Source organism: Galeopterus variegatus, unplaced genomic scaffold (assembly GCF_000696425.1).
Source record: "Galeopterus variegatus unplaced genomic scaffold, G_variegatus-3.0.2 Scaffold16254, whole genome shotgun sequence".
Classification (NCBI taxonomy): domain Eukaryota; kingdom Metazoa; phylum Chordata; class Mammalia; order Dermoptera; family Cynocephalidae; genus Galeopterus; species Galeopterus variegatus.
This window is the reverse complement of record NW_007742365.1, coordinates 8,666-18,407: the sequence shown is the minus strand read 5'-3', so window position 1 is coordinate 18,407 and position 9,742 is coordinate 8,666. Positions and strand designations below refer to the sequence as shown.

The window sequence follows — 9,742 nt, the reverse complement described above, 5'->3', positions numbered from 1 at the left end:
TTGCTGTCCTTCCAGGAGCCTGGTGGATCAAAAAAATTTTTTTAAAAAATGTATTTATATATTTAACAAATATCTCATCTTCCTCATGCAGCAGGGTGATCTAGAGGCTGCTGCCCTGACCAGAGAGCACTGAGCAATGGTCTCTGCCCACTCCCTAGGGCTCCCCTGCTCACTTTCTGTGGCTGAGTGCATGGAAACGTTCTTCCATCTGACCCATCACTTGAATTGGGCTTTAGAAAAGGAGGCAACAAGTTTTCTAGCCAGCTTTGCTTCTAGTATTTTGATGGTAATCCAATTTACAAAATTCTCCACAGGGTTCATCTGAGTTCTAGATTCTACTCTGGAGTATGAGGACTAAGTCACGGAAAATGAAAATATATTTTGCCTTTATCTCTTGGCATTTATTTCTCTTGGGGCTTTGTGGTGGTGAAGAGGTTGACTATTCCTTGGTTACTCCTAAATGACCTGGTAAAATGCCCTTACAATTTTTAATTTTATACCTTCATTAACAGATCATTTCATCCTTTCCAACAACCTGGCAATTCCGTTAAGTAGCAGACTACTTTATAGCTTCCTCAAAAAAATATCTTTAAAACCCTGCCTTTTTCTCCCCTTAGAAACCTTCGTTTACTATGGTATTCAAGGATGCTAGGATTCTGTTTACAACATTCTAGAGGGGACCCCTTGCAAATGAGCACTCTCTGCTCCAGCCTCACCTCCCCATGCTTAGCTGGGCTACCTTTCTCATTCCGGGTTCCTTTACTGCCCTTGCTGCTGCAAACTGGTTGTGTCTATGTTCAGATTTGGGAGAAAGTACGTCCCTCCAGGAACCTCAGAAAATACAGCAATTTACAGAAGGCACCAGAGATTTAGCATTAGCATATAAGACTTTGCAGGGGAATCAGCAATAAAACTACTTGATGTCCCAACAAACTGGACCAGGCTCTCCCTTTCCCTTATATAGATTTCCTCTGACAGATTTTCACTTATTACAATAATTCAGAGAATAAAAAGTCAATGTGTTCTGTCCCCTCCCGTATTTAATCAACTTCAATAAATGGTAAGAATGAGCTAGGAGAAATTCTCTCTTAAGGCTGTGACATTTCATCTGAGACAAACTGTATTTCGACCTTAAATATACAGTTGAGATATGCCTGCATATTAGGGTAGTCTCTTCTGCAAACTCCAGGCTTGGATGATACCTCAGTGTGCATATATCCAACAGCTCTGCTAACCATTCCAGGCCTTCATTATCCTCATGGAAAATGACTGTATTTCCAGATCTACTTGTGGTATGAATGACTTTCAGAACTATCAGGACCCTGAAGCCCTGGAAAGGGAATGGGTAAAATGGAAAGTCCTAGAAAACAGGGAACTTGGCTGCAAGAGTTACTTTTATTTCACATGTGTATATTTCCAGGACAATGGCTGACTGGTACTAAAACCAAACCAGTCCATAAGAATATCATTATTGACCAAAATGAGAATTTCCTTGTTGGGCTGTTAGGGTTGGGGTCTTGTTAATCCACCCATATTCTTGTGGTGTACTGGCACATAATGGATTGTAAAACACAGCAGAAGCAACCAGGCACAGAAGACTGTCTCCCTTCTCATGCTTTGATCCCATACCCTGTGCTCCATTTATGGAGGACGTCTCCCCAGTCTTTGCCACTCCCACAATAAGAGCAGGTGAGGTTTGTAATTATTCAGCCTCATCTCCATGGAACCTTTATCAGGCAACAGAGATCCTTGGGCCATCATGGGGTACCACTATTTAGTTCTTAGTTACATGAGAATGAAATCACATAAGAAAAAGCAAACACAAATACATGAAAGGCATTTACTACTGGCAAATTCCTCGGGTCTTGGGTGCTGGGGTTCACAATTTTCCCTGATGTCAGAAGACTGAGGCCAGGATGATGACGATTGGGTGTCAGGAAAATAGTCGTGATGGTCTTGGGCAGCAGCAACAGCATTTTTCTTATTTGTCCATAGTTTGATCTTGAATCTTCTCCAGCTCTCTTCATGTAAATGAAGTGACCAAGTCAAGCATGATTCTCTAATTTTTATAGGGCCTTTGTAAGCTAACACCGTAGCAAATCCCCTCACACAGCCCATTCAAAGGGGGGTGAGGGGTGAGCTTGTGCATATGTGGAAATATAAGTGATTTCATTATGACTTAATTATGCTTTACTGACTCCCTCGGCACCCAAATACTACATCTCACTTGTAGTAGAAATGCTAGGGACAAAACCAAGAGACTGGATGAATAGAAGGCAGGCTATGGGCATGAGTACTCCAACAGGAGAAATACAAACGAAACCCACAAAGAAAGAAGCTTCTGGCAAGGCCCTCTTTTCTAGCAGTGTCATGCACCTGGTATCATTTTCACAATGGGGAAAGCAGCAGCTGGACAAGGTCCACAGGAAGCAGCCTTGAGGTTTTTGCCATCAAACATTTCTACCCTTTCTCCCCAGTATCAAAGGAAGTGCCTGGTGAAGGAGTGAATCAGACAGTGAGGGTCTGTACAGGTATCCTGTGATGGTGTGGCAAAGCCAGCTGGACGCAAACCTCCTGTCTAATTCAGGGCTATGTGCTTTAAGATCTGAGCCCAGTAAGGACAGAACCCCTCAGGCTGGTCCCTTACTAGACCTAAGGGGCTGCCCTTGGCCACTGTATACTCAAGGCTGCTAAGCAGTCTTTCAGATACGTAACAGCCTATTTTATGGAAAATATACTAACCAAAACCTCATAAGTCTCCTAATGCTCCTGCTTTACACCCATGAGGTAGAGGCGGGAGCACACCAGTGATGAAGAAGCCTCAATTCAGGTGGGCAAAACATCTCCTCAAGGCATAAAAGAGGGCTGAGAGGTTCCACCCAGGCTTTTACTTAGTTATGGGAAGAGGTGATGTGAGATCTGGGCAGGCCAGGGAAACTCCCTAGAAAAGGTCTTCCCAGGCTGACAAGAGGGCTTCTCCTATCCCATCCTTGGGTGGGAGGTGAATGCAGATCTCCTCACTGGGGACCTAGCTAGGAGGTCTTTTCTGAGTGGGTCCTCTGATGTCTGATTAAGTGATAGCCTCTGCTGAAGCTTTTTCCACAGGTAGGGCATGTGAAGGGTTTCTCGCCAGTGTGTGTTCGTTGATGCCTGACAAGGTGGTCCCTCCGACTGAAGCTCTTTCCACATTCACTGCACCGGCAGGACCTCACCGAGGCATGTCCTCTCAGGTGCTTGGCAAATGCTGCGCTGTGGTTGAAGCACCGCCCGCACTCGCTGCAGAGATAAAGCTCCTCAGCTGCGTGTGTCTTCCGGTGTGCCACATACCGCCTGTGGTCACTGAAGTCCTTGCCACACTCTCCACACAAGTAAGGTTTGCCTCCAAGGTGGATTCTTTGGTGTGTTGTTAGCACAGATTTCTGGCTGAAGCTTTTGCCACAAATAGTACAGAAGAAGGGTTTTTCTCCTGTATGTGTCCTCTGATGCCTGACAAGGTCTGAAGTCCAGCGGAAGTGTTTTCCACAGTCGTCACAACCATAGGGCTTCTGAACAGGTGGAGTTCTCTTAGCCTGGGTCAGAGGGGAGGTCTCATCCAAATTCTTCCGGTTTAGGGGACATTTGTAAGGAGTGATCATCTTGTGAACCTTTTGGTGCCTGGCAAGATGGGAGCTCCGCGTGTAACTTTTCCCACACTCCATACATTTATAGGGTTTCTCTCCCGTGTGAGTTCTCAGGTGTCTAACAAGGTGGGAGTTACAAGTGAAGCTTTTTCCACATACAGTACAGTTGTGATGTCTCCCTAAGAGGGATCGAATAGGCGTGGTTTCCCGAAGACTCATGAAACTATTCACTTGAGAAATATTGGTACCAAATCTTCTTTCATTAAGTCTACCTGGGTTATCCTCAAAGACTATTTCCCAATCTGGAGTCTGGTGAATTTCCGGATCTCCCAAAATAGACCTGTGTATATCCTCCAAATTCAGATCTTCTTGCTCAAGATACTCTTCCTCATCCTCACTCCTATCTCCTGTAGGAAGGGTAAGAGGAGAAAAGGGGAAATTATAGTGGAAACAATCCTTCGACACAATGGGGGAACTTTTAAAAGGGTTTTGGGAGGGCAAGACCATATAGAGAGAAGCCTGTATTTCCTAACTGTAGAGGTTGGGAAAGAAGGAAATCACCAGTCAACTGAGTGTCTGTCATGTGCCAGGCACTTCCTTACATGTCACGCTATTGATGAGCCTTAGCATGGATGAGTATCATTATCCTCATTTTATAAATGTGGAGACTGCACATCAAGGGTTTAAGTGAACTGTGTAGAAAGTGATACAGCTGTAATTCTAAGTTTAGCTGTTTTATTATTCTTTCACCATTTTGCATCACATGGCCCTCAGACAAATGATGGGAAGGGTGAAGAAAATGACAGAGAAGAATCTGGCTTTCAGAAGGAGCGAGTTGTAATGGCTGACATATCAGGAGAACCAGAGAGAGGGGCCCTGGAGGGAGAGCAGCACTGACTGGAAGAGCTGCCGGCTGGGGGTGGGTAAGGCCCCCCTGTCATTCCTCACCTGTGTAGGTAAAACTCAGGATTTCTGGCTCTGAAGGCTCTTGAGGCTCTTGGATATCTGGGACCCAAGGCTCTTCCTCTCTAACCTGGGAGTTCTCATCTAGTCTGGGGATTGGAAATGCTGCTCAAGAGAGGGAAAACAGGACATCACAATTGGTTCGACAATTCCCTGTGTTAAGAGCAGATCTTTTGTTTGGTAGGTTGTAGAGCAGACACATAGCCAGGCCAGTTGATGAAATCTTTGGTCTCCTTTGCTTAAACACCTCTAACTAAGTAATACATATCTCATCCCTTTCTTGTGCTTTTCATCTGCAACTCAACAATTATACCACTGTAAACCTTACCCTCTGTTCCCATATTCAAGAAAGTAGATTATCTCCAACTCTTATCACTTGTTTCAAAACTCACCCACTTCTACACTAAAACTATGTATTATAACTTTATTTTCTTATCCGAGGTTTCCATTTACTTAATCATTTTCTCTTTCCTTTAACTTGGAAGGATACCATTTTCTTCTAAGTTAATCCCTCAATTTCATTGGTGGGGTAGGCATAAGAGAAGTGCATATGATCTAAGGTCCAACAACCCCTGAATTTCCAATAGGAAAAAGATCTCTGTGCTCACAACACTCTAGAAACACTTGAAATTCCTTACACAGAGAGACCACAATTCCACAGTCTTCTTCTAAGACATATTCTCCATAGAATTCTTTCTGTGTTGGATCTAGATCACTCCACTGGTCCTGGGAGAAACATACAGCCACATCCTTGAAAGTTACCAGTCCCTGAAACAACACAAGGATTCAATCAAAATGTAATGCTTCACGTAGTTTCATATCATGTTCCTGGATGAAGATCATACATATAGGCAGAATCCATTCAGAAGACAAAAGGAACTCCAATGCGCTGCTTGGCCTCCTTCTCAGGGAAGCTGTGTGTCCCCCTGTCACCACTTCCCGACTTTCTACAAATACCCAGAGGATTATGATGGGGTTATATCCAGATAAACCCATTGTAAGTTGAAAATATCATTAGTGGAAAATGTGCTTTGGACATACAATATCTCCAACTTACACTGGGTTTATTGGGATGTCATCCCATTGTTAAGTCGAGGAACATACTTTATACTGCATGTGTATGGCTTTTGCACATCACAAAAGTTGAAAAATTGTAAATCAAACCATCCTAAGTTGGTGTCCATCTGCACTTCTGCACTGGCCCTGTCCCCTCCAATACCACTGCTTTCCCTCAGGACCAGTCTAAGTTCTTCTTCTTTTTGGGGTATTGCTTAAAGTCAAGAATGGTCTCATTCAACCTATTTGATGCTTTAATGCTACCTATATTTCTGTAAAAATTCATCTTTTCTCGGAAGCTTTCCCTATCCAACCCTATCTAATCCCCTTATCATTTACACAGCCTATAGTATAACAGAACCTTTTTACTCAACTAGACTACAATCGAAAACCATGGAAAAATTCTATTCATTTTTTGCAGCCACATAGCTAGTTACTGGGCTCTGCGTGTGGTGAATGCTTCATAAATGTCCTGGCAGTACAGTGACTCATTCTTACAAATGACCTCAAATTTATTCCTAAAAAACAAAAAACCAAAAATCCCACATTTAACAACTTCAAAGTTGTACTGAAGTGTTACAAAATAATCCCATTTTGTTTTTCAAACTCCTGGTCCATGACAAATAAAGAGGCTTTGGAGCCTGCAGATCCAAGGGAGATTGACATTATAATTTATCCATTATCTCCTCTCCTTCCAGGCACCTGCATAACCAAGAACTTAAAAATGGCAAAAGGAGAGCATCAATGTGCACCGTGTCCAATCTGTTCTGCACATTGCTAACACCTCATGGTTCTTCAAACACGTTCTCTGTGGTCTGGAGGGAACAGGGGCGCACCTGTGACAGAGCAGCGAGAAGGGCAACCATCTCAGAGCCTCCAGAGCTCCTCTCTGCAGGAAGGTCTGGGTCCTGAGGCGCTGGAGTCTCTAAGAAGAAAGAAGGCAGAGATCAGCACAGGAAAGGCACCTTGACAACCAGGAAAAGCCAAGCGTCCCCCACTGTCTTGGGTAGGATGGTGGCCCCGACCTCCCAATTACGGGAATCAAGAAACTGGCCTAGCAGCAGTTCGAGTCATTCCAACCCCACCACCTAGAACACCACCACGATGCCAAGAGAACAAGAATATTGCTAATTTAAGCTTGGCCCCATCTGTGGGGGACTCCAGCTGATACTGTCTCCTCTCAACATCCTGGATTCTGGGATTTCCTCCCTTTATGGTGCACCCGCTCCTTCCTCCCGCACCCGCCACATTCCCTGCTTCGGGCTAGGGCTTCCCACCGCTCTCCTGCAGGGGTGGCAGCTCCTCTTCAGGACATGGGCTCTGGTCTTCTGGTGCCCCCAGATCTGGGCTTTGTGTGCTTTCCTCCTGGGACTGCTCGGGGGTCGAGGCCTGTGCAGCACCCTGTGGCTCATGAGGTGACTCGAGCTCTGCTCCTAAGTGCACTGTCTCCTCTGACAGGACTTCCTGGCCGTGAACGTGGACAGTCACCTGGGAATGATTCCAACTGCCAGTCACCACGGAGTCAGGAGGAAGTTCCTGGTTGTCATCAGGGCTTATTTTCAGAGAAGCTGCCTAGAGAAAAACTCCCAGAGGAACCCATGTGAGGAGGGAACTCCAGTTTCCCCGGGGCATGCAGAGGAGCTGACAAAGCAGGGCACACTCAGGTTCTGACCACTTTCTCACTTCCCATAACCCTTGCCTCATCACCCAGGGCTCTGAGGTACCCATGCTCACCAGGACAAGGCAGGGGACACGCAGGTACTAACCACTTTCTACTTCCCTCAACCCCTGCCCCGTCACCCAGGGCTCTAAGGTACCCATCCTGCCCACCACCTCCTATCCTGCCTGCAGCTCTCCTTGCAGTCTGCTTTCCTCGCTTACCATCCTGGAAGGGGGATCTGTGACTGAGGGTCTATGAGAATTTTTGAGAAAAACACAAAACTCTCCTTTTTAGGAATGCAAAGTTCAACATTTAAAGAAGGGAAACCAAAGGCAGGACCCCCGGATGGCAGAGGTCCTTCAGATGGTCCCTAGACAGGTGTTTCAAAAACCAGAAAGTCACACTCATCCATACACACCCCTGACCCATGGGGGCTCATGGATCTAGGAGCAACCCAAAGGCAGAGCTGATTAAATTTCAAGGATAATTCATGGGGGTCCTCTGAGGCCTCCCCTAAATTCAACCTTCCACCAAATAGTCCCCCTCCACATCACACAGATCAGGACTCCCCCTCCTCACCCACCGCCTTGGTCTCCTGGGTTGTTTCTGCAAACCCTCCACCAGCGTCACCGCCTCCTCGCCGCTCTCTGGTCGTTGGCCGCGCACCCAGCTCTGCAGTTCTCCAGGCAGGACAGTAAGGAATTGTTCCAGCACAAGCAGCTCTAGGATCTGCTCCTTTGTCCGCCTCTCTGGCCTCAGCCACTGATGACACAGTTCTCGAAGTCTGATGAGAGCTTCTCGAGGGCTTGCTGCTTCCTGGTAGCGGAAGCGCCGGAAGTTCTGGTGAGAGGTCTCCAGCACAGGGTCGTCCCTCTGTGTGACAGACTCTGGCCTACAGGTGAAGTCATCTTCCAGTTTTACCATCAGAATTCCCTCTTCTTCCCAAAGATCCTGGTCCTCTGGCTCCATGGCTGTAGCCATTTCCTGGCTCTGGGAGGGCCTCACACCATCTAGGGCTCGCGCTGGCATTACCCCTGTCTCAGCCTGGACACCTCCAGTTGTCTCTCCCAAGGGACCTAGGGTAGAGAAGACAAACAATAGCATAAGCATGAAATTACACATAAGGAGAACAGTTCTGAGGCCAATCATTATCCTCTACACACTTCTTCAAATGATCAAATCCCCTCTCCCCATTTCTACAACCACATGTTGTAAACAGATCTGGTTGGGAGGGACTCATCCACAACTGAATGTTTGCTCCTCCACCCTTTCCTAGGTGAGACTGCATTTTCCTCTTCACGAATATTACCAATTCCGCCTCTAAGTCTGGTTTCCTTCCTACAGACTGCTTTAGTTTGGGCCCTCTTCATCTCTTGCTTGGACTGCCATGACTTCTGTACTGGGATCCCTGCAGTACTTGAATGTTAGGAGAAGAAACTCTCAGTCACTTGCTAACAGATGTGGTGCTGACCACAGTGTGTTACACACACATGTACTTACAGGTGTCTTAGCACCTACAGTCTGAGAAGAGACACATCAACAGGACTGACATAGATAGGGAAGGCTTTATGGAGGTACATTCTGAACTGATTCATGCTCAGTATTAATTTTTGTAAAGTGGAGACTTAGAGACTTGAGGGGAGGACTGTATGAGGAAAACGGCAAGGAAAGCCACTTACACAGTGGTTGGCACACAGGCACCCCAAAAGCAACGTCTCTCTCAAGACATCTTTAATTGGATGACCCACAGACCCTCGAACTCAAGTGCACAAAATTCAATTCATTATCCTTACTTCCAAACCCACCCACCTCTCTTCCTGGAATCCTGTCTTGGCTGAGATCATCACTTGTTAAGTAGACATTCACCTCTGTAAACCTGGAGTTAACTTTGATTTTTCCCCACTGCTTATAGCTCATTAAGCCAATTCTACTCCTTAATCCTCTAAAACCATTTCCTCCTCTTCCTTTCTAGGGACCGCTTTATTTGGGGCCCTCATCATCTCTTGTTTGGATGACCACATTAACTTCCTAAGGGGGATCCCTACAGTACTCGACTACAAGCAAGGTGCAGCAGAATTACCTGTGAAGCTTTTGCAAAACACAGTAACATATATCCTTCGTTTGGACATTCTGATTCAGTCCGTGTAGGCAACTGTATCTGTAGAAATGCTCCATGCAGTTCTAATGTGTATCCATGGTTGAGAAACACCCAGGGAGGTGGTGCATGTAAAGTTAAGAGTGAGAGTCCTGGAGTCAGACTACCTGGGTTTGGATCCTGGCTCTATCGTTTACTGGGTACAAGACCATGGTGGGACCACAGACAAGTTCTTATTCTCCTCATGCCTGATTCCTTGTCTACAGAACGGATAATAATGGCATCCATCTAACTAGGTTACCATGAGGATTAAATGTATTACTATCTTTGAAGTACTTAGAAAAGGGA

At 45.8% G+C, this 9,742-nt stretch overlaps 1 protein-coding gene across 2 annotated transcripts; it reads right to left on the bottom strand.

Moving 5' to 3' along the window:
- Positions 1-2,273: 2,273 nt before the first annotated feature.
- Positions 2,274-8,353, bottom strand: LOC103582440 (zinc finger protein 202). 2 transcript variants are annotated; one of them, XM_008564034.1, is made up of 6 exons: positions 7,879-8,353; positions 6,917-7,211; positions 6,476-6,564; positions 5,222-5,351; positions 4,569-4,688; positions 2,274-4,027 (listed from the first exon to the last, which is right to left on the bottom strand). In XM_008564034.1, exons 1-6 carry the CDS (start codon positions 8,326-8,328, stop codon positions 3,033-3,035), a joined length of 2,079 nt encoding a protein of 692 aa, XP_008562256.1. In that variant the 5' UTR covers positions 8,329-8,353; the 3' UTR covers positions 2,274-3,032. The 2 variants fall into 2 exon arrangements, with proteins under 2 accessions (XP_008562256.1, XP_008562258.1); XM_008564036.1 differs by having other exon boundaries at positions 6,917-7,127.
- Positions 8,354-9,742: the final 1,389 nt, after the last annotated feature.

What these genes read in the sequence shown, in the direction of transcription:
- LOC103582440 (XM_008564034.1), bottom strand. Translation starts at nt 8,328, where the DNA reads ATGCCAGCGCGAGCCCTAGATGGTGTGAGGCCCTCCCAGAGCCAGGAA. An exon ending in CCAGGAGACCAAGGCGGTGG is followed by an intron (nt 7,212 to 7,878) that starts GTGAGGAGGGGG and finishes GTTTTTCTCTAG; the next exon opens with GCAGCTTCTCTGAAAATAAG. An exon ending in TTCTCGCTGCTCTGTCACAG is followed by an intron (nt 5,352 to 6,475) that starts GTGCGCCCCTGT and finishes GTGTTGTTTCAG; the next exon opens with GGACTGGTAACTTTCAAGGA.